General features: G+C 48.7%; 1 protein-coding gene across 1 annotated transcript in view; it reads right to left on the minus strand.

Annotated features, from left to right (window-relative positions):
• SLC6A11 (solute carrier family 6 member 11) overlaps positions 1 to 8,791 on the minus strand; it is a 121,763-nt gene extending 112,972 nt beyond the window's left edge. The window contains exons 1-4 of the mRNA XM_070576501.1: positions 8,328 to 8,791; positions 5,273 to 5,407; positions 5,007 to 5,147; positions 1,609 to 1,699 (exon numbers count right to left, since the gene is read on the minus strand). Coding sequence (XP_070432602.1) covers positions 1,609 to 1,699; positions 5,007 to 5,147; positions 5,273 to 5,407; positions 8,328 to 8,586 — 626 coding nt within the window. The 5' untranslated portion in view covers positions 8,587 to 8,791. The remainder of the gene's footprint in view (positions 1 to 1,608; positions 1,700 to 5,006; positions 5,148 to 5,272; positions 5,408 to 8,327) is intronic.
• Positions 8,792 to 24,803: the final 16,012 nt, after the last annotated feature.

A 24,803-nucleotide genomic window follows, 5' to 3' on the forward strand; every position in this document is an offset into this window, starting at 1 on the left:
GCCTACTACGTGCCGAGGTTCTATGGTACTAATCCTATGGGACCACCATTGTATATAAAGTCTGAATTGACCAAAACATCCTTATGCAGTACATGACTGAATACATATATATTATATACATATATAATGTTATATACAATATTAATGTATACGTATTATATATAATAATTAGTTCCAGCCTGGTGACGTAGCGGTTAATTTCACATGCTCCACTTCAGTGGCCTGGGGTTCGCAGGTTCAGACCCTGGCACGGACCTAGCTCTGCTCATCAATCCACGCTGTGGCAGCGTCCCACATAAAATAGAGGAGGACTGGAACAGACGTTAGCTCAGTGACAATCTTCCTCAAGTGAGAAGAGGAAGACTGGCAACAGGTGTTAGCTCAGGGCCAATCTTCCTCACACACACAAAAAAGTGTTATATATACATTAATGCATTATATAAAATGTATTATAAATATTATATAATGTATTATATGTATATATAAATATGTACATATGTACACATAGCGAGGGAACTATTTTTATATATCGAGTATAAACATGAGAATGATCGATCTACATTGGGCACAATGGTCTCTAGAGAAGGAAGGAGAGGAATGGTATTTGGGAAAAGAATAAAAATTACTCATAAAACCACTGCCCCCTATACTAACATTAATCAGCATTAGAGATTAGGGTAGCAGATGTTCTTCAACGAAGCCAGACTTTTTCATATTGAAAAGACTCAGAAAGCTTTAGTCCAACCTTTCACCCACAGAGGAAACTTCTCCCCAATACCTAGAGCAAGGAATCCTCCCACCTCTGCTAGAGAAGCTCCTAAGTCAGGGCCACTGTGGACAGTTATACAGGGTGGCAGTGCACAATTCTGAAGTGCACATTTCACAACATAAATGATGCCCCCTAGGGTTGTGCAGTGAACAACTTATACAACCATATGTGGCAGCCCTGTAACTCCTGGTCACAGACCCCTCTGGAACACTGATGAAAAATGCCCATCTCTGGGAAAATGTCTATCCACAATTACTGCCTATAATGTCAGTGGATTTCCCAACAACGATCAGCAGCCTTACACTGGCCAAATACTTCCAGGGATGGGTGAGCACAACCTTCAGAAGTGAGTCCAGGCTCTTCCTTAAGTACATTTGAAACCTGCCTCTTTATAACCTCTATCCATTAGAGTTGATTTGCTTCCTTCCACATGACACTTCAGCTACTGAAAGAAAGCTAACCTGCTCCCCTGGAGACTCCTGTCTTCCAGGCTAAACACACTTTTGACTTAGCTGATTGCGAGCGTGCTCTATCTTCTCTTTTGTTAAAAATGAATTTTTAAACTGTCCATCATTTTACCAAGCACTTCTTGCCCTGATAAGCAACTAGGCATGCTGACATGTCATCAAAGAACAAGAAAGCATTTCTCCCAGCAGCTCCTCTGGGAAACCTCTGAAGATCTCCACACTGGCTTCCAAGGCAGCCAAAAGCCCACAGAAGCCAGGAAGAGAGAGGCTGGAGGGAGGAAGAGGCAGGCTTTTCCCAGGGGCAGCAAAGCTAACAGAGCAGAACCAGGACAGAGCCCCCAGGCCAAGGGAGACAAGCCATTTTCCACTTACTCCCAGAACTCCATGACGGGAGAGGTGGCGTTCTGCAGGGACACGTGGCTGTGGTTTGTCACGTTCAGTTTCTGGAACTCCATACAGTTCTCTAAGTGAAAACAAGAGATACAAGAAGATTAACCTCCGCGAGGGCTGCATCTTGGAAAACATTCAGAGCCGATGGTGCAACCAGGCCTTTTCACCTGGCCGCTCCAAGTCAACATGCCTCAAAGGGCGGTCGGGGAATCAACTGCAAACAGTGTAAGAGACAGGCTTGGTCTGATCTAAACAGGAGGACGAGGTTTGGGGGCAGGGACCTTCTCCCTCATTCCCACTCCATGTGCCCTATCACTCTTTCCTCCTGCATTCTCCCTGAATCCCCTTTCCTTTTCCACTTCCCTGCCTCAGGCCTGTCCATGGCATCGACCTGCCCTGCTCAGCGGCCCCGCAGGAATGGGGGACTAAAGGAGTGGGTCGGTCACGGCATCGTTAGGGCAGTGATGCAGTCGAAACTCGGTTCTCCCTCATGTCGAGAGAGGCTAATATCACAGCTGCCTCATAAAGATGTGATGACTGGATGAAGCGACACATGGTGAGCCCCCACGTGTGAGGAGTCCCTGGTTTGCTCATCATCCCCTCACGCCATCACTCAGTCCAGGAAAGGACTTGGTGAATGTCTCATTTCACGGAACTTGATGACCAAGGGAGATTTGAATCTCAAATAAAAACACCCAAGTGCTCATCCTTTAGGGTTCAGATCAACCCATTAGCCCCTCCTCCAGGAAGCTTTCTTGAGCTCCCTCCCCTGAATTCCAAGAAAGTTAGAATTTAAAGGTCCTCCAAGGAACCACCTTCTCCAACTCCCTTTATTTTGAAGAGGAGGAACCTAAGGTTCAGAAATAGTTAAGGGGCCTCCGGCCACACTCTCTCCTTCCTCTAAGGTCACCAGCCACTTAGGGGAAGAATTGGGAATCAACCCCAGCCAAGCCCCCATCTGCTTGCCATGGTCATTGCCCATACTGTCTGCCCATAGACCTGTGCCTCTGTACAGCACCCCTCTGTTCAGGGAGCTCCCTGTGGGCAGGGCCTCCTGCGCCCATTCACTTCGGATCCCCCGCGCCCAGCACGGTGGCCAGCATGGAGGCAGCGTCCAGCCTTGCTCTGGCATCTCTCTCTTCTCACAGCGTACGAATCCTCCAACCTACATCTGTGATCTCTGGAGCGGGAAGCACTTCCTAGACGTGATGTTTCACCCATCACAAGTGTTCACATGCTTTAGGAGAACGGGGGCACACATCAGTGGGAAAAGGTTTGTAGTTGGCTGGGGAAAATCCCCCGGATTGTCTGCCTCCTTCCTACCCCTGCTGGCAAGTGCTAACCTGAAAGGAGGTGGTGGTCTGTGGGGTCCACAGTCCCGAGACGTGTCTGGAAACCTGGTATTATAGGCAAAACGTCTAGAGGGCCCTTGTGCCTTTTTCCGGGGAGAACAGCCCTTAGCTTTGACCAGATTCTCTCAAACAGTGTTCCTCAAATGTTTTTTAGAGTAAAAAAATTTCTCAGACGGCCAAGGTTCATAAGGTCTTTTTATTAAAATGGTATTTAATCATGTACAGTTATAAAATCTTTGTGATTGTAGTATTCATACAACTATAAACTGGAATTCAACTTACAAATTAAATATCAACTAATCTATGAGCCCAATACAATTCAAATGTGACAGCATAAAATGGATGTGAACGATAATGCCATTCTGTAAAATTAGATGGATTTCCCAGCAGAAAAATGGAACTGACAGGTGGGAGGCAGGGTCTGTTGAGGGCTTGCCTGCTGTTCCACGGGCTATTCGAGACTCAATTCTACCACCTCTTTTCTCTGTCCACACTTTTGCAAAACCTTCATTCCTATAGTCTGTTGCATTCTCAACTGGACTTTGGTTAGAACGAACACATCACTTATGAATTAAGTCTCTCTGCTCTTTTCCCTTGGCTCCCATCACCCTATTTACTAAGAATGCATCTTAAACGGTAAACACGCACAAAGCCAGACACTGAAATCTCCTGGCTGTCCTCAGTGAGAAGGTGGTCGTACTGACGACCCAGAACATACGCATATTTTTAGAGTGGCCTCAAAATAAATACACACAATTAAATTATCATGGAGGACTCGCAGGCCTCCAAGAATATGTCCTTGAATTTTAGTTGGATAAACATCCCTATGAGGCCCCTGGCCAAAGAAAGGTTAAGAACCAGGCCCTACAGACAGATAGCGAGACTTGCACAAAATGCGGCAGGTGGGGGAGCAGGGCAAGGTCACGCGGGGCTGGAAGCAAGTTCACAGCACTCTCTAGGCCTAATGCCTGCTGTTCTTCCTGTTGGTGACCAAGCTCCTACCCAGTCTTACTGTAGGTCAGCCTTGAGGATGACAGGTCACTTCCAGGACAACCTAACTACAGATGACAACATGGATAGTGAACAGCTTAAAGTGTGTGTGCCAGTTCCAATCAAAAGGCAGTGGATGCCCGAGAAGGGTCCTGAGGCCAAGACCAGACTCAGAAGGAAAGAGTCCTACAATCGATTAGCGATGTCTGCTCTGAGCACAGCCACCGTAGATGGCATTGGCATGTATTTGCCTTCCCTAGGTTATAAGACTCAATCCTGACAGGATGACAAATTGAAAAGCAAACAGTATAAGAATCAGAAGTAATCTAAAAAGTTATCCATCAAGGGGAGGGGAAGGGAATTCAAATATCTACCTGGGTTAGACAGGTGAAGTTAGTGAGCGAGTGGGCTGGGTGGGGACTGTGGCCAATCTGAGGATAGATGCTGCCTTATCCAAAGGCAACAGCCGCTTCTCAGCTGTAGCAATTGATGCCAAGCAAGAATGTGAGAACGTGGGCCTGGTGTTGACAGATCTTTTTAATTTTTTAAGAGAAGCTGGAAATCTGGATTTTCATGTGCAGTCTTCTGGTTTTTCAATTTTGGCAACCAAATACATTTTTGAAATTTGCTGATCACTGACCTAAAGGCGCCCTGTTGGTGACCCTTGATCTAGTCTAACCCCTTCATTTTACAGCGGAAAACCTGACACCCAGAGAAGCAGGGCTGGAACTGGAGCCTGGACCCCTCACAACCCCACTCAGTGCCCAAAGGGCTCAGTCTCTGTGTTTGGCAAAGTGAGGAAAGAGCATCACCATTCTTCTCCCCATGCCAATTCCTGGGCCAGGTCTCAGCTCAGGCTTCAGGGCTGCAACCCACAGAATGTACCCAGACCCAGTGCAGAGCCCATCTCCAATTTCAGCCGAATCTGGACTCATGGCAAGAGGCCAGAGGCCAGGACTGGTCTCAAGGACAAGGACACCCCCCCAACCCCAGGTTCCCCAGCAGGACCAGCAGAGAGACCCTCCCCGGGGGCCATACCTGTGTTCCACTGATGCCCACAGGTGGCCCAGGGCAGCTCGGTGGTGAAGCAGTTGCTCAGGTAGAAAATGGCCCATGCCAGGATGATGATATAGTACACATTCAGATAGGCCTCGATCACCTGTGTCGCGTAGCCAATGCCTGAAAGAGCAAAGGGAAGGGAGCGATCTGCGTCTCTCTCCACCTCGTCAAAACAGTCTCAGCTACTTTTCACAGCCTGACGTCACCCAGGCATCATTTCATTTCTCAATGAACTCAACACTCACCTTCAAATAAAGGGCAAACTTTTCTCCAACATGTAATGCCACCTTCACTAGTGAATTGTCCCAGAGCCGTTTCCAGGAAAAAAACAGGAATTCCACAGCAAACAAAAAACACCACATAGGGAATCAGGAATGCCCCTGCAAGGACGCAAAACAAGGGGATGAGGTTAAACGCACCCCCACCACTTCATGTTCAGCACAAGAAATCTTTAATGAGCACCTACTACAGGCAAGACCTAATGTTCCCTGAGCCTGAGTTCAAGCTCCTGCTACGAGGGACAGAGTCGGAAAACACGGCCCTGGGATCCACTGACCACCCTGAGTCCACCTCATATCTCCCAGCCTCCATGTCTTCATCCGCAAAATGCAGCTTTAGGACTTAATATTTGCACTGCTTATCACATAGAATTGTTGTGCAGCTAAGATGATAATGTAAAACAAAGTGTTGTATTCGCCTGATTCTTTTATTTATACATGTTGCCCTCCGGCACAGCTCAAATCCATTCTTTCCCCGAATGGTGCATTCTCCTTTTTTATTCTAAAGTAACCTCATCAGGCCAGGCGAGGGGGACCCCTTCTTAGGTACTTTGGAAGTGAACTGCAAAACATCTTTTTCCTAAAGAAAAGCATTCTTAAGGAGAGCCACAGTGAACAACACAGGAGTTTGCAGGCACGGAGGTGAGTTATAAGGAGTCCACAGCAAGAACCTGTGCAGAAAGGCTAGCTTTGACTCAATCCGAGAAAAGACCACCATAAGCTTCAGCGCCCCCATCTTGAAACACAATCCATTGCCTGGGCCTTTGTGTGAAACAAATTAAACAACTGAGGTGAACATGAGCTATCACAACCAGAAAAGAATTTCTCTAAATCCCTCATTCTCTCTCCCGTCTAATAACAAAGCATAGAAACACAAGCTCTTCCCCGCCTGCTGACCTCACCAACGAAGGCTTAACTGAAATTGCTTTCTGCTTAATGAAGTCTCTTTAACCGCAGGATTAAGAGCAGCAATTTTGATCAATCCTGATAGTAGGACCACATCTCCCACGTTTCGGAAAGCTCTCCGCTTTTCTGGGCAAGAGAGGACTTTCAAGGTTTCACATTGGGAAAGAAATACTTTAAACCATTGTCGGCATCTATAAGCAGAGCTGTGCAGGTATTTTTTTTTTTAAGTAAACAGTTGATCAGCAGATTCCCCAACTACATTAGAAGGCAGAGAGTGTGTGAAAGGGGATAAGAGGGTCTGTGCGCTGAAGTCAAGCGATTAAAACAAGACGCAGCAGGTTCTCTAATATGCTGCAATTTACCTGCAAACCCTCCAGAAGCTAAGAGATGACACTTTCTGAAGCCTTCTGGCCTATGTATTCACAAGCTGGTAATCCTTAAGATAACCAGCTCAAGGAAACGAAGATCTGTGTACCCAACGGAGACTCTTGGCAAGTCAGAGTAAGAAGAAGAAAAAGATGACTCATTTTTAAACTTTACTCACTACAACCTTTTTTTAAAATCTGTGGCAGAATTTGTAATTAACCCAACTTACTGTGTTTTTTGCTTTTAGGAATGCTTTCTGTTTGGGCATAACAATTTCCTGTATAAAAAAGGATGTTACAACAATTTTTGCCAGGGATTACCCTAAAGCATTTCCACAGGTTTCTAAGCAGACACGGCAGCTTATAAAGGCTGAATCTACAAACAGAGGTGGGATCCGCTGCTGAGGGCACAGGGCACGTCTGGGCTCTCCGAGTCCACTGCCTCTCTCCCTCTTGCCAAGCCACCACCACCAGCGGCCACTTCATTACAGTGCAGGGCAGGCCTGGAGCAGCCTGTGCCTTCAGGATGAATGTCTCCAAAGAAAGGGCCTGGGCCAAGCAGTACCCTTCTCTCTCTCCCTGCAGCTGCACGTCCAGGAAGTCCGGCTCCCCACCGCCTAACAGCGAGGGCCCTGCCGGCCAACTTCTGAGCCACCTTCACTGGGGTCTGGGGATCTGCTGGACGGGCAGGGACACAGCAAAAGTAGGGTGGAATACAGAGACGTAGGCTTTTTCTTGGATAAACTGTGCCACCCAAGAAGGTTTTACAAGGTCCCTTGCCATGCACCTGCTGGTTGTCCTGCTGAAAGTGACAGGTGGCAGCTCCTGAAGTCTGGAGCTCCTTCCTTGAGCTGGGAGATCTGAGGATCCACTGCCGCATCTCCACCCAACTGACCTGGACAAGTTGTCACTAGAAACGACCACCTCCTTTCTTTCCTTGTTGTCCTCCTGCCCCCACCACCGACCTCCAAGCATTTGCTAAACATTAAATCAGTGTCGTTGCCGTTGGTTGTGGGTGGCTGTGAGACCAGGTGAAGAAACTGCCGGGGGCCAGAAAGGGCCTTAAGAAGAAACGAAAGACGGGACAGGCAATCAAACAGCAATGCCTCGCCTAAAAGTTCTCTCCGTTCAGTTCAAAACATGGGCCAATCTCAGTTTAAAAGGAGGCTTTTGGTGTCAGAATCCCATCTTTATCACTGACTGAGTGAGTGACTTCTCTGACCCTTAGTTTCCTCATCTGCAAAATGGGTATACCGCTACCTACAAAGACGACCGTACGGATGAAACGAGAACACGTAGGCAACGCTTAGTACCGAGGCGGGCATTTCAAGCTCTCAAAACCCGCGCTTACGCAGGTATCATCAGAGTCCCTTTCCCTCAGGCCGGTGTCTAGCAGGGAAAGGCTCAAAGGGGCTGTGTCCTGCCAAACAGCAGTGCAGGTACCAAAAGCAGGGGCTCCGGTCCCCGTCTGCACCTCACGCTGAGACAGAACGCACTTGGTGGGCAAGTACCCGCGTGCGGACAAGCTGCACGGTCAGGTGCGAAGCGGCACGTGCGCGTGCGCATTGGACAGGCGAGCCTGGCCCCGGGTCAGCTCACGCGCCACCCGCCCGGGGCGGGCGGGCTCCAAGGGTCCCGCTACACGCAGGCGCGGGGGGGGGGGTCTGGCGCGCACCCCCCCCCCCGCTCCCCGCCCCCCTGCCCCCCGGGCGGGCCGCCGCTCGCTCGGTTCGGGCCCGGCCCCGCCTCACCTCCTCCGTTCTTATAGCACAGGTACGGGAAGCGCCACACGTTGCCCAGCCCGACGATCTCCCCGGCCATGCTCAGCACGAACTCCACCTTGTTGTTCCAGTGGCCGCGCTCGTGGACAGCCTTGTCGCGCTTGTCGCGCGGGTCGCGCGCGGGCGCCGCACCCCCGCTGCCGCCGGCGCCGCCACCCGGCGCCTCGGACAGCAGCGCCTCCTCCGCAGCCTTCCCATTGCCCAGAGGCAGCGCCTTCTCCGCCGTCATGGCCGCGCTGGCTGCCTCGTGCGCCGGGCCGGCTCTGCGCCGCCGCCCCGGGCGGGCTGGCTTTTCAGGAGGCGCGAGCGGGCGGGAGGGGGAGGAGGGGGTGGAGCTGAGGGGCCGGGCCGGGCCGGGCCAGCGCGGGGACGGGGACGGGGACGCGGCGCGGCGGCCCGGCCCTCAGGGCGCCCACGCGCCGCAGCCCGGCTCTGCCCGGGAGCCCACCTTGCGCGCGCGCCGAGCACCTTGCGCGCGCCGAGCACCTTGCGCGCCCTTGCCTCCCGTTGTCCTCCCCACTGGCCTCTTAGGACAAGAGCCGTGGCGCCCGTTCAGGCCTAGGCTGAGCTCCCGACGACACCAAGCCGAGATTCATCCACTCTCCGTAACCCCCAAACGCTTGGCCCTCGCTTTCCCATCTCTGATAAGAGAAGTGGGCTCTAGACCAGGCTTCTCCAACTTTACCGTGCACACCGAGCACCGGCGGGTCTTGTTAAACTGCAGATGCCGGTCTGATGGGTCAGGCTGGGCTGGAGTTGTGCGTTTCTAAGAAGCGCCCGGGTGCTGCGGATGCTGCTGGTCCAGGGAGCAATCTTGGAGGGAAAAGGGAGGAAGTGAATACTTGGTTTCTTCCCAGTGCTCAAGGGACTGTGAGCTCCCCTAGGGTGGGGACACCTCCAGATCTTGTTCATCCTGCTCCCACTGCTCTAAACACGATGAGTCAGGACAGTGTGGCAATTCAGCGCTCCTGTCTGGAGACAGGCAAATCGAAGTTCAGTCTCATGCTCCACCTATCTTAGTTGTGTGAAGTCATCTGACCTCTCTGTGCCTCTGTTTCCTGATCTGCAAAAGGGAATATCAATCATAGTGCCCTTCTTATGGGTTTTGTGTGTTCATTTGTGTGTGGAGTTAATGAGAAAATGCTTATAAAGTATTCAATACGTTGGAAGTGCTCAGTGAACATTAACAATTATGAGTAATATACAATGTGCGGTCACACACATACACGTGTTTGTGCATCTTGTTTAATATCTGCGTCCTCTCTCAATTATAAGGATGATATACACTGTCTTGTTCATTATAATAGCCACAGAGCCTAGCACAAGACCTAGCACATAGTAGGTGCTCATTAAATATTTGTGGACAGAGAGAAAGAGGAAAGAAGGAAGGGAGGGAGAGAAGGAAGGAGGAAGAAGAAAAGGGAAAGAATTTTAGATCTGCAAGGGGCCACAGAGAGAATCAGATCCACCTTTGTCATCTCACAGCCCTGGAGAAGTCTGGCCATAGGAACTCTTGCTAACGCCACCCACTGTGCTCTCCATCCATCCCTTGGAGCTCCCCCTGGGGCTGCCTCAGGGAGAGCCTCCCTGTCTTGTAGCCTTCAGCCTCTCCTTTCATTCTGGCTTACAACTGCTCCAATCTCTCCCCACCTTCATCCCCTCAAAAACCCTTCCAGCCACCATCTTCCCCTTCAAAGGGGAGGGCCTCCTTCCTCCCCTCCCCCTCACTATCATATTTCTTGAAAGAGTAAGTTTATATGCTGCCGGCCCTGTCCTCACCTCCCACTCATTCCTCAGCCCACAGCAATCTGGCACCCACCCGCCACTGCTCTGAAAACGCTGTCTGTGAAGTCCCGGAAGCCCTCTTAATTTGGCAAATCCTACAGTCCCTCGTCCATCCCCATCCTGCCTAGGTAACTTTCTGCACCGTTATTCCCTTCTTTCCTTCTTAACATTCGCACTTGCATCATTTCCTGGACACTGCCTGTCTCTTTCTGTTCTCTCCCTTCCATTTGGTCTTTCTCATGCCTTTGGCCGCCCAGCTAAATGCTGGTGGCTCCCACACCTCCATCCCCATGTGCTTTCCAGGTGTGTTTGAAAGCAAAGATCCTGCAGGGTGTTTAGGGTGAGAGTAAATCTGAATTCAGGTAGATGTGGGTTCAGATCCAGGCTCTGCCCCTTGCGAGCTGTGTTATCTCTTGCCTCAGGCTCCACCTCTGCCAAGTGGGGTTAATATTCGTTCTGACCTCATGGGGTGGTTGTAACGGCTAAAAGCCTTGAGCGCAGCAGGTGCTCTGTGAACAGTAAGCTATTATTTTTGTTGTGATGATGATGATGATGGTGATGCCATTCCTTTGCTTAAACGTCTTCACTGGCTCTTCTTTTCCTAAGAAGGATGAGATCAAATTGCTGACCCTGGCATTCAAAATTACCCCACAGTCTGATTGCCCCGGTCTTTCCTTCTAAATTAAAGCCGTTTTTCTCCCAGGCTAAAACTCCACATGAGTACTCTCATTTTCTTTGGGGCGATCCTCAAGGCTGCATATGAATGCGCAACAAAGGAGGGAATTCATCACTGACCTTGACAGTCCCTGCACACAGTAGGCACATAGAACCTAGGAGTCTGTTAAATGAACAACTGCCTCAAAAGTGAGAGACGCATTCTCAGCTCTTATTATTGCAATATTAGGCTGTCACCCCAGAGTCTATGTAAACATCCTTTGAATCTAATTACATTTTGCTTTGTTCTGCTGCTCAACATAATTAGCTCCAGGAATTGGCTTCCTCTGAGCAGCTATGATTCTCTGAGACCTGCTTGGGTAGTAACACTGAACCAGCATGAGGAGGTGGGGGCTGGCCATCCTCTGGCTCAGACTTGGACTCACTTCTGCCAATGGGTGGTTCTCTGGCCTTGGGTACAGCCCCCAAACTCTGAGCTTTGGTGTCATCGGTTCATTAAAATGGGCCTGATTATCCTCATCTCCCGGGGTGGTCTTAGAGGTGAAGCGAGACCACATACAGAGAAGAACATTGTACATATACCGTTATCCCAAACTCACCTCTCGAGTTTTCGTGTTTCCTTTTATGAAAGTTGACACCGGGTCAATTTCCACCCATTAGAATTTAGTAAATAAATATTTGAAGTCCATCCTCTTGGCTATTTCATGGCTCTGGAAAAACTTTAATCTGCTTTTTGCTGTAAGTGCCGTTGAGTCGATTCTGACTCCCAGTGACCCTATATACAGGAGGACGGAACCCAGCCTGGTCTTTTTTGTGTGTGTGCCTTCTGATGCTGTATCGTATAATACTCTGCTGTTATTTGTAGGGTTTTCATGGCCAGGTCCTTCTTCCTAGAGTGTCTTAGTCTGGAACCTGAAACCTGTCCGCCATGGGTGACCCTGTTGGTATTTGAAATACCGGTGGCACAGCTTTCAGCATCACAGCAACATGCAGTCACCTCAGTATGACAACCGACAGACGGGTGGTGTGGTTCCCTACCAGGAAGTGAACCTGGGACGCAGCTGTGAGAGCATTGAATCTTAACCACTAGACCACCGGAACTGGCTAATCTCTTTACTCTGTCCTTATCTAGAAGAGCCCACATCTCCCCCATCAGTTTGGAGCCTCATCTCTGGACCCTTTCCATTTCGTTATTTCTTTGTTGAGGTGCAGTGACCTGAAGAGCGCACCCCCAAGTCCATGGGGTGGATGGGCCTAGGTTGGAGCAAGATGGGAATATAGGCCTTGTCTCGTTTCCAGAGCTGATCCTGATGCAACGCAGCAGAGTGGTTAGGAAGGTGGGCTCTGCAGTCTCGCCTCCTGGGTTCAAAGTCTGGCTCTACCACCTTCACAAATGACTCTGAGCCTCGGTCTCCTTACCTGTAAAATGAGGGCACTAACAGTATCTACCTTTTGATTGGTAGGAGGATTAAATGGGTTAGTATTTGCAAAGCACTTGGGTTTGTGCCTGATATAGGCATGTTTGTTAAATAAACATATAAATAGTCTTCCGAGAACAGAAATGCCCTGGTTCCCTTATTCCTTTCTTGGGCAAGCATTCAAATTGCTGGAAGCAGCAATTGCTGTCCTGAGGCTCATTTAATCTTCAGCATTGCTCATTCATTCATTCACCAAATATTTATGGCTCTTAGTTATCTTCCAGATACTTTATTGGTCCTGAGGGTACAAAGCCAGATACAAGGCCTGCCTTGGTGGTACTCTGGAGCCAGCTTCTACTAGCTCATGAGAGCTGATTATTAAGTTTTCAGAGATTTTGTGAGCCACAATTGTTGGGAGCTTGAAATCAGCCATGGTGATTGTATTTACACCACAGCACTACAAACCAGCCCCACTCAAACTAGCCAGGGTCCTGGCCCCCCGTTACAGAATAGTGAAGGAGGCAGAGGCTAGTCAGGTCATCACAGAAATTAATGGAAGCTTGGAGATTCTGGTATATGCCCCCAAGATTCTGTGGTGCCAGGAGAGCTTGTAACTGAAAGATCTGACCTTGTCAAGGGGCTCAGGGAGGGCTCCCCGAGCAAGTAACAGATGAACTGAAGCCTGAAGGGACCCGTAGCAGTGAACTGGATGAGGAGGGGGTTGGGGATCCTGAAAGATGATCGCCGGGTCTGAGGCTGGAGGACGGAGTGTGGAACAAGATGTGCCTGACGGGGTTACATTTTTGGCAGTGGGTGACATGAACATATTTGCATGTTAAGAGAGTATTGTGGCCACAGTGTGAGAAATGGGTTATGGGGTGGGGTGGGGACAGTGGAGATGCTGCTGTTGTGGTGCAGACAAGAGATGATGGCAGCTTAGATGAGGGAGATGGCGGTGGAGAGAGAGCGCAAGGTGGAGTAGAGTGGTATGCGGTCGGGGTAGGGGTGGGGGGTAAAGCCCACAGGACTTGGCCTGGGGCTGGATGTGGAGGGTGAGGGAAGGGAAGGTGTCCAGCGTGTTTCCCGGGGTTAGTGGACCTCTAGCACCGCACTGCGGGGGGAGGGGATGGTCCTGCTCAACCTTGTGCTGATGCGCCCACTGCTGGCTCACTCAGGGAGTGGTGAACCGGCACCACTGGCCAGTGCAGTCTCCTCAGTGTGTGGATGGCTGCTGGACCAAAACCCTGCATGGCAGAACCGGGATCAAAGAGAGGAAGCAAAAAGGGGTCAGGTACCCGAAAGAACTTCCTACAAGTCATCCAGTCTGGATACTCTGCCCCGGGAGGTGGTGGGCTCCTCAGCGCTGGAGGTGTAGAAGTGGCAGCTGGCTGGCACACAGCAGAGGTACCACAAGGGGACCTAGGGATGGGATTGCCCAATCGTGAGAGTCTCTGAGAACAGTTTTCTGCCAAAACCTTGCCTCATTACTGCCACCATACTTTTTTCTAATAGGTTTGCGTTAACGATCACAGTTCTTTGCCTGTCCCTGTATTTATGCCATTCACCACGTGACTCTGGGGGACCCACCCAGCCCCCGAGTTCAGTCATCTGACTTGCTTTGTCCTTTAGAAAGAGGAAGAAGTGGTGATGTGCCAGTTCCGAGTCTGAGGAGACCGTAGGTGTTTCTTCTTGCCGCCTTCTGCTTCTGCCATCATCGTGCGAAGGATGTTGCAGGTCAGTCCACTGGTCCAGGAGGGAAACAAGGTACACACGGAGCAGCGCCGCCCCAGCTGAGGTGCCCCAGACAAACACAGACTGAAGCAGAGGCCCCGGGGACCTGCAGAGGTGTGAGCGACGCGCGCCCACATCAGCCCGCCTCCCACCTCCTGACATGAGCTGAAATGATCAACTCTGTTGTTTTGAGCCACCAGGTGTCCGTGAGGCCCATACACTTCTGCTCATGTCCTTCCCCTTCCTGAATGCTCCCCTTTGTTCATCAGACACAGCTCGGCTCTTAAGCCCAGCGTAATGCTCACTCTCTTCGTGAGTTCTAAAATGATTTCTCCACCCTCTGAATTTAAGGGCTCCTTAGGACCATAATTCTGCAACCTTTATACACCAGACCTAAGCCCTGCCCTGGCCAGGTGGCTGTAGGAGCCTTCATTTAATACCCTCAGTGCTGGTTCAGGGCGAGATCTTTCCTGGCAGGGCCGGAGTTAAGAGAGAAGGCTGGGCGGCCCCTCCTGGTAACACTTCCCTCCCCTGCCCGTTAGCAGTCTCCCTAAATCTTGGCTCCGTCTGCTGGTCTCCTGCTCCAGTGCCTGGGACAAACTGCTTTTGAAAGAAGGAAATACTGTGAGAACTCCCTGGTATTCCACTGAAATGTTTGGATGAATGAGCACGAGTAGATGATAATTCTACCTGTATACTGTAATAGACTGACTGCCTGGTCCCGACGCTGCGCTGCCCCCTGTATGTTCTACATCCTCCTCCTGCTGTGGCCCCGTGTCGGGCAGATCATGGCTCTCCACGGCCTGGGCAGGTGATTCACGTTGGCCAAGCAGCGTTTGAAATGTGCTTGCTCAGTTGGGCTTGCCCTTTTATCTGCTGACGTTACCAGGAGAAGAACATACCCATGGAGCTGCTGTCCCTCTAGCTTGGGCCCCAGAAGGGAACAATGGAGCAGAGCTGCACCAGCCAACCCACAGTCACAAAGCAAGAAATAAACGCTCATTGTTGTATGCCGCTGAGATTTTGAGGTTGTTACACAGCAAAAGCTGACTGATACACTTATCCCAGGCTGTGCTTGGGCCCTCCTGTACCCCATCTCTATTATGCTGTACCATACCACTATGGAGTAGGGATGGCAATATCTTTATTCTACAGGTAATGAAACTGAAGCTCAGAGAGGTTGAACAACTTGTCCAAAATCACACAGCGGAGCCAGAATTCAAACCCAGTTCTCTGACTTACACTCTGTGACCTGCCAGATCTGACTTCAGTTCCCTTCCAGCCAGTGGCGTCACCCGCATGAACTTTGTCTTTCTCTGTTTGATCTAGGTGGAAAAAAGGAGAGGACAAAGGAGGAAGTTTGTATCTTCTTCCTCCTCTGAGCCCAGGAACATGAGCTCAAAATTTAATCATTATATCTTGGATGCCGGCCTGGGAGGAGAAGCCCCCATCTGGGCCCTGTTTCTGTGAGAGAATGCCTTCCAAGTTCCAAACACTGAGTTTACACTTGGACTCCGAGCTGCAGTCCTTCTGGAGTTGGGCGGCATCTGTGTGTGTGAATACACGTGGTCCCTCATGTTCTGAGTTTCCCCGAGTTTTATCTAATCTCCTGGTTATCCTGGCTGAGATGGCTGAAGCCAGAGGCGTGTCACAGACATTTGCATTCACCCATAGGTGGGTTTCCAGGACCCCTGCACCCAGCCGACAGGTTGTGTGTGCTCAACTCCAGGAGCACCATTCCCACTGTTACTCTGGAATTAGGCAGCATGGCGGCCCTGATCCTCTTATTGCACGTGTCAACACTGACCCGGAGTTTCCCAGCTGGTAGAATGCCACGCTCCCCATGGGCCCCAGATATGCAGTCTTTGTAGCTATAGATTAAGGTTGCTCAAATATTTGCCAGAGAGGATCGTAAACCGAGAACTGAATGACTATTAAAGAGGCATGCTCCCGGATCATGGCTCTCTGGTTCAGTTTCCCTGGTGACAATGACACCCTAAACTAGGTTTTCTACCACTTTCTTTATTTTGACCCAATACAAAAAAAAATTAATGGGGAGCTATTATTTATTTTTTTTTAAGATTGGCACCTGAGCTGACATCTCTTGCCAATCTTCTTTTTTTCCCTTCTAGTTGTGAGTGCCTCTGGTTGTGCTACGTGGGATGCCGCCTCAGCGTGGCCTGATGAGCGGTGCCATGTCCATGCCCAGGATCCGAACCAGCAAAACCCTGGGCCGCTGAAGCGGAGTGCGCGAACTTAACCGCTCGGCCACAGGGCCGGCCCCTAATAGGGAGCTTTTAAAGAAATTTTCCTGCTGCCCGAACATCCTCATCCCAGAGACAGCCCCACAATTACCCCTAAACCTGCAACTGAGGGTCTGCCATGTGCCAAGCAATGTGCTGAGTGTGGCGATGGCTCAGAAATGGTCTTGGCCTTTCAGGGAGAAAGCAAACAATAATCCAGCGTGGTGGGCACTCGAACAGAGATGGATACACGGTCTTATGGGAGCACAGAGGAAAGGGCACCCCTGCTTCTACAGGGTTGCATGAAACTTCAGGGAGGAGGTGGCATTTATGCTAAGCCCTTGAAGGATGAGCAATGATGCGGGGTCGGTGAGCAGAGGAGTGGTAAGAAAGATTTCTTGGACTCTCAAGATGTGGTAGTAGTGCTCTTTTATTTAGAGAATAGTGTGGAATAACATGGGGACAAGACCCATGGGCAGTCAGAGCTGCTGCTTCCACCGGCATGGGGACAAGACCCATGGGCAGTCAGAGCTGCTGCTTCCACCGGCATGGGGACAGGACCCATGGGCAGTCAGGCTGCTGCGTGGGGACAGGACCCACGGGCAGGAGGAGGTGCTGCTGCCCCCGCTACTGCTGCAAACATGGGTGGAGAGTAAGGCTAAATTTAAGGCATAGGTATGTGAGCCATCTCTTTACAAGACAAAGGAAAGAACATGTGAAAAAGTTAAAATGGTATCAGTGCAGGTGGGGTCTGGCCATTGGGTGGTCCCACAACTTTAGATAAGAATCAAATTGGATTAAGTAAAGGCCAGAAGCCACCACCCTAAATCAGTTACATGAGGTTGCCAGACAGTAACCAACTTAAGTCCTTGCCTTCCCCATTAAGAGTTTCCAGAGATAAGGCCATCCCGCCTTCTTCCTGGCACAGAGAGGGAGGCATCTTTACAGATGGAGGTTTCCCCCACAAATGTAAATGTTTCCCAACAAAGGGCAAGCAACTCTGCTCCTTGGAGCCTGCTTCTCCTCTGCAGTTTTAAAATTAACCGGCCTAAAATCCTCATCAAGCAGGAGTTCAGGTGGGGAAAGGACAGGAGGTTGTGCGAGGCCGAGGGCACAGTATGGGCAAAGGCACAGAGTCGTCGAAACGCCCGGTGGGCTTCAGGGATGCCAACTACCCAGAACTGCAGTGTCCCACAGAGCAGCCACCGACCATCTGTGGTCACTATGTGCTTTAAATGTGGCGGGTCCCAGTTGAGATGTGTAAAATACATTCTGGATTTTGAAGACTTAGTATTAAAAAAAAAAAGAATGTAAAATAGCTCAGCAGTATTTGTAATATTGATTACATGTTGAAATGATAACATTTTGGACCTATTGGGTACAATTGTGTGACAAATAAAAATGGCAAGCAATAGGATATATTGGAGAATATGAGGAAGCCATTTGGTATAAACCTAATTCGGCCTGACCTTGTCTTTCCAAAAGTGCCTGACCAAGGCCGTTGAGCATGCATTGCATATCTGCTTTCGATATTCCCTATGGCAAGAACAAAGGCCCTTGAGATAAAGGTGCAACTTCCCTTCCCCTCCCAACGTTGGCATCTCCTTAAGGATTAAGCATCTTTCCTTAGGATAGGAACTGATTGCTGCGCTCACCTGTGACCACCCAGCTCGAAACAATAGACTTGCCTCCTGCTACGCCCTCTGAGATAGCAGACCCACTACCTGCTGTGTCCATCAAGCGCTGTGCCGACAGAGCAATCTTGTGACTATTGTGGGAGGGACATTTCAATCCTTTGTGAAACAGCCTGTTTGGGGGTATATAACCACTCTGTATTCCTCACTTCTTCGGTGCCCTTTCTTCCATTGGGAAGAAAGGCCCCGGGCCATGGTCCTCAGATTTCAGCTCAGAATAAACTCTCCCAAATTTTCATTTAAAGATTGGTTATGGATTATTTTCGTCGACAGGTGTGTTATGAGAAATATGTGTTTGGTTATTCAGATGACCGAAATATATTTCTTATATAGGTTTGGTCTTTGTCCACAGTTCCTGGCTCACATCTCCCCAAACCCTTGGAATTTCCTGAGCAAAAAGAGCAATGGGAACATCTTTTGTCAAAATATTGGGTCTCTTGTCCTCAGTTCCTGAAATCACTTCAGAGCCGTACAGGTGAAATGGATGTCTTGTTATTCATAACGTGTCTCTTTCTACTATGACTGGGTTTATGTTAATGAGGTGACTTTTGGAAAGCACCTAAGGATGGGGGTTGGTTGCCAGGGGAACCAAGCACGAATAGAGGGTTGGAACTTTAAGTTCCACCTCCTGATTTCCACGGAGGGGAGGGAGCGATGGAGGTTGAATCAATCACCAATGGCCAATGATTTAATCAATCATGCCTGTGTAATGAAGCCTCCGTAAAAACCCAAAAGGAGAGATCTCAGAGAGCTTCTGGGTTGGTGAACACGTGGAGATCTGAGAGAGTGGTGCACCTGGAGAGGGCATTGGAAGCTCTGTGCCCTTTCCCCACACCTTGCCCCATGCAGCTCTTCCATCTGACTGTTCCTGTTATATCCTTTTATAATAAACTGATAAATCTAGTGCTAAAATGTTTCTCTTGAGTTTTGTGAGCCACTCTAGCAAAGTAATGGACCCCAAGGAGGGGGTCATGGGAACCTCTCATTTATAACCTGTTGACCAGAAGCACAGGTGACAACCTGGACTTGCAATTGGCATCTGAAGTGAGGGTGGAGGGCAGTCTTGTGGGGCGGAGTCCTTAACCTGTGGAATCTGATGCTGTCTCCGGATAGATAGTGTGAGAATTGAGTTGAATTGTAGGACACCCTGCTGATGTCTGAAAATTGCTGGGGGAGGGGGGAGGGGAGAAGGGGGAGGGGGAAGGGTAGGCGGGTACACACACACACACACACATTGGAATTGGTGATCAGAATCATTTATTGGGTTAATTAAAATGTATTATTAAAATTAATTTCATCTTTCTCCTTATACTTTTTAAATGTGGCTACTAGAAAATTTTAAATTCCTTATGTGACTTACATTGTTTCTGTTAAAACTGGTTAGACAGTACTGGTTTGGAAAAGCTGGGGCAGTAGGGGGCAGTAGATTCAGATTTGAGCCTTTAGTTCAGCTGTGGGCTGAAATGAGCCAGTGGACACACCCAGTTTGCTAGACGGCTCACAGCACCAGCCACTCCTGTTAGATGGCACCCAGCCTCTCCACGCTGTCGTGTTCTCTGCCTGGCCCCTGAAGCATCTGTGCTTTTGGTCCTGCTGGGAGCACCCATGTGGTTGCCATACACCCCGAGTGTCAACCAGAGCGTTGAGTGTCCCAGCTTTTCTAGACCAGCGCTGTCCAGTTGAGACATAACGGGAGAAAGTCCGGATTCTTCCTGGGCTGCCTGGAGAGAAATTAGTCCGTGCCGCACACCCACTCTGAATCCCATCCAGGTAGTTCTCAGGGGGCTGTCTGAGGTCTCGAATCAAAGCTATTGCCAGATCCAAGTCAGACATTTTCCTGCCCGGGGCTGGGTGTTCAGCTGTGACTTAGAGATCAGCACCCCCAGGGGGCCATTTGCTTCTCATCAAGCCCTGAGTTACAATGCGCCGTGCCCATTTCTAACTGCCCATCTGTTCTCCTCTTTGGAGAGTTACAAGGGGACAGGTGTCTGTCACTGCTCCAAGCAGGTCCTTCTCAGCTGTCTTCTTGCAGATTCCCTCTCTCAGTCCATACCACAAATAGCGTGTGGTTTGTATTATCAACATCTCCAATTTACATTTGAGCAAAGCCAGCTGAAAGAGCTTAAATCACCCACATGGCTTGTGAGGGAGGTTGCTAGGGCTTGGGTTTGTGTCTTCTGGCTCCAAAGCCATCGTTTCATGGCCCAACCTAGACTCAGCCTTATTGTTTTATCTGACTTCCCAAGTTCCAATCACGAAACTCTGTGTTAAAGAGAATGCGGGCAGCTGTAACAGATAAACTCTAAAATCTCAGTGCTTTCACACATTGGAGGTTTAGTCTCACTTATGCAAAGCCCTGTGCAAATGTCTGACAGGCAGCCTTCTATGAAGTGATGCAGGGAACCAGGTTGCACCCAGGTTAAGGCTCTATCAGGATTGACACGGGGCTCCCAAGATCTCTGTGGGGTACCTCTATGGATGCCACGGCAAGACAGAGTGCAGCTGACATCCTGTTGGAGGATGCAGGGGACAGATAATACATTAGGCAGCAATTGCCTAATTGCATCCCACTTCTAGTACAGAGACCCCAACTGACAGAGTCTTAAAGAGAAGGGGCATGCCCCTTCTTCCCTCCCCTCTTCACCCTGCTGCTTAGGACACTGACGTGGTGGTAAGCCATCTTGAGCCACCTGGATGAGAGAAACACCCTAGGGATGGCGGAGTACAGAGAGGAGGCTAGATGCCTGAGTGACTGCATGGAGCAGAGTCACCATGCCAGCCCTACACTGCCCACCCCAAACTGTCCATGGGAGAATGCATTTCCTTCTTGTTTAAGCCCCTGTCGCATTGGGTACCTGTTACATGCAACTGAACCTGTGTCCCAAATACAAGGATCCCTCTCTCTTTGTCCACAACAGGATTCTCTCTGGCAAATAGTGGCTGGAAAAAGAGTGAGCCCAAAGACCCAGCCCTCAGCACAAAAGCTTAGGTGGTGGAAGTGGGTGGGGGACAGCAGAGGGAGCAACTCCTTTTGGCACGTTTTTAAATTGTGGTAAAATATACATAACATAAAATTTACCATTTTAACTATTTTTAGCTATACAGTTCAGTGACATCAATTACATTCATATTGCTGTGTAACCATCACTACGATCTATCTCCAGAAATTTTCCATCTTCCCAAACTGAAACTCTGCCCCCGTTCAACACTAGTGCTCCTTTTGCTCTCCCCACTAATTCCTGGCAAAGACCACTCTGCCTTCTGTCCCTGTGACTTTGACTACTCTAGGGACCTCCTAGAAGTGCAATCACACAGTATTTGTCTTTTTGTGCCTGGCTTATTTCATGTGTCGTGATGGCTCTAGGTTCACCTATGTCGTAGCATGTGTCTGAAGTTCCTTCCTCTCTGAGGCTAAATATATTCCGTTCTATTTATAGACCACATTTTGTTTGTTCATTCAGCCAGTAATGGACACTTGGGTTGTTTCCACCTTTTGGCTGTTGTGAATAAGGCTGCTATGAATGTGGGTGTACAAATATCTGTTAGCAAAAAAAAAAGAGATCTCTGTGGGAGGGGAAGAGTAAGTAGAAAAGGCAGCCTGTATCTTAACCATGTGGGCCTGGAGTGGCACTAAACTTTTCAGCTCACATTTCATTGGCAAGAACTGGTCACAAAGTATAGTAGTTATCTGCTGATGCATAACGCATTACCCCCAAACTTAGTGGCTTAAAACAATAAACGTTGACTACCCACGGTTTCTGTGGGTCAGGAAATAAAGAGCAGCTTCGCTGAGTAGTTCTGGCTCGGGGCATCTCAGGAGGCTGCAGTCTGAGGAAGGCTTGACTGGGGCTAGAGGACCTGCCTCTAAGATGGCGCACTCACGTGGCTGTCAGCAGGAGGCGTCGGCCCTTTGCCCTGTAGATCTCTCCACAGGGCTGCTTGAGTGTCCTCAGAACGTGGCAGCTAGTTTTCTCCACAGTAAGTGATCCACAAGAGCAAAGTGGAAGTGCAATATATTTTGTGATCGAGCTTCAGAAATTAATACACCATCATTTCTGTGATGTCCTATTGGTTATGCAGATCAATCCTATCCAGTGTGGGAGGGGCTACACAGGGGTGTGAATGGCAGGAGGACAGTCATGGTGGCCATTTGAAGTCTTGCTACCGCGGAGGTTGTACCTGGATGCAAGGGCATCTGGGAAATGTAGTCCCTGTCTGGGCAGCCATTTTCCAGCAATAACATTACATACAGAAGGAGTGATATTGGTGGACATCTTGGTCACCTTAGCCACAGGCCTCTCTCCAGCAGTCTCAGTGGTGTCTCTGACTACCTGTGTGGCCTGGTCCTCAGTTTCCCTTTCTGTACAATGAGCTTGTTCTTTCCCACTACCTGGAAACTAGCTCTGATACCTTCTGTCTTGGCTTCTAGCCCAAAGCAAAGGCATGGTGATGCTCATCGGTGTAGGTCAGACCTCAGTTTCAGAGAGGCCCTATTGCGGAGGGCATCGTCTGAACAGCATGGATGGGGGCTGAATTCAAGGACTGGGAGCCCAGGAAGCGGGTAAGATAAGAGCACCGGTTTTGGAATCAGCAGCCAGGGTTCAAAACCCTGGCTTAAAACCCTTTGTCCTTGGATGAGCAATTTCAACTCTTGGAGTCCAATTTCCTGTACAACAGGAAAAAAATAAGATTGACCTCGTAGGGTTATTAGGAGGATTGCTGATCTAATCCAGTGTTTCCCAGACTTGTCCTTATCTTATCTGTCTCCTTAATGCATTTTTTCATATTTGCCTGCCACCTATAGTATTATCTAAGATTTTTCTTTGTACATATTTATAACATCTTTATTTAATTAATTTATTTATTTGTTTTTTGCTGAGGAAGATTGGCCCTGAGCTAACATGTGTTGCCAATCTTCCCCTTTTTTTTCATGTGAGCCACTGCCACAGCATGGCCACTGAAAGACTAGTGGTTTGGTTCTGTGCCTGGGAACTGAACCTGGGCCACCGAAGCAGAGCATGCCGAACTTTAACCATGAGGCCATCGGGGTTGGCCCTATAACATCTTTATTGATACATAATTTACATAATAGGATTTACCCATTTAAAATGTGCAATTCAGGGCTGGCCCCGTGGCCGAGTGGTTAAGTTTGCACACTCCACTTTGGCGGCCCAGGGTTTCACCAGTTTGGATCCTGGGCACGGGACCTAGCACCACTCATCAAGCCATGCTGAGACAGCCTCCCACATAGCAAAGCCAGAAGGACCTACAACTAGAATATACAACTATGTACTGGGGGGCTCTGGGGAGAAGAAGAAGAAGAAGCAAAAGAGAAAGATTGGCAACAGATGTTAGCTCAGGTGGCAATATTTAAAAAAAAATAATAATAAAGTGTGCAATTCAGTGGTTTTAATATATTCACATACTTGTGTGACCATCACCACAATCAATTTTTGAACACTCCAATTTTCATCACTCCACAAAGAAACCCTATACCAGCTGTCACTCCCTGTTTTCCTCAACCCACCCCTCCCCCAGCCCTAGGAAATCACTAATCTACTTTCTGTCTCTGTGGATTTACCCATTACTGATATTTCACATAAATAGAATCATAAAATACGTGGCATTTTGTGCCTGGCTTTTTTCACTTCATAATGTTTTCAAGATTCATCCACACTGTGGCACTTACCAGTACCTTGTTCCTTTTTATGGCTGAATAATATTCTATTGCATGGATATGCTACATTCTATTTACCCATTCATCAGTTGATGGACATTTGGGTTTTTTTCAGCTTTTGGCTGTTAAGACTAATGCTATGAACATTCATGTCCAAGTTTTTGCATGGATGTATGTTCTTAATCCTCTTGGGTATATACCTAGGAGTGGGATAGCTGGGTCATATGGTAAATCTGTGCTTAGCCTTTTGAGGAACTGCCAGACTATTGTACAAGAGAGCTGCACCATTTTACATTCCCGCTAGCTGTGTGTGAGAGTTCCAGTTTCTCCACATTCTCATCAACACTCATTGTTATCTTTTTTTAATTATACCCATTTTAATTGGTGTGAAGTGGTGTCTCATTGTGGTTTTGATTTGCTTTTCCTTTATATTAGCTCATTTTGTTTATATTTAAAGGAGACTTTACATTGCTACCCTAAATGGAAAGGGAGTATTATTTACCACAAATAGAAGGTAACCTGTTAATAACATAACTATTAAAGTGACGCTTGTCTGTGTATCACGTGCTGTAATAGATGTTTACCACATTTTGTGAAACACCAATATAATCTAGGTAAGGGTCTTATTAATACCTCTTGCACAGAGTTGGTGCTTAATAAACGTGAAGCTATCATTTTTATCATTTATCATTTTTCTTATTGTTTGTGAAGGATAGGTAAGGGCAAAAGAGGGTCTTTTGTTGTGTTTTGTTTTTTGTTTTGTTTTTTTCAGGAAGAGGGTGGGGTGACATTCAGAGATCAGAAGGTCTTTGCATAAGGGGGTGGGGGTGGGGGTGGGGGTCCAGCTAGTGAGAGGGAGCAGCCCTAGAAAATGGAAAACAACCAGAATGTGGACGGTGAGAATTTATGGAGTAGGGCTAGTATAAAACTTGAAATCAAGTTTTTTTTTTAATAGACATATTAGTTTATAACATTGTGAAATTTCAGTTGTACGTTATTGTTTGTCAGTCACCATAGATACTTTACCCTTTATGCCCACCCCCCAACCCCCTTCCCCTCTGGTAACCACTAATCTGTTCTCTTTATCCATGTGTTTGTTTATCTTGCACATATGAGTGAGATCATACAGTGTTTGTCTTTCTCTGTCTGGCTTATCTCACTTGACATAACACCTTCAAGATTCATCCATGTTGTTGCAAATGGGCTGATTTTGTCTTTTTTTC

This window comes from Equus przewalskii, chromosome 15, assembly GCF_037783145.1.
Source record: "Equus przewalskii isolate Varuska chromosome 15, EquPr2, whole genome shotgun sequence".
In the NCBI taxonomy this organism is placed as follows: Eukaryota; Metazoa; Chordata; class Mammalia; order Perissodactyla; family Equidae; genus Equus; species Equus przewalskii.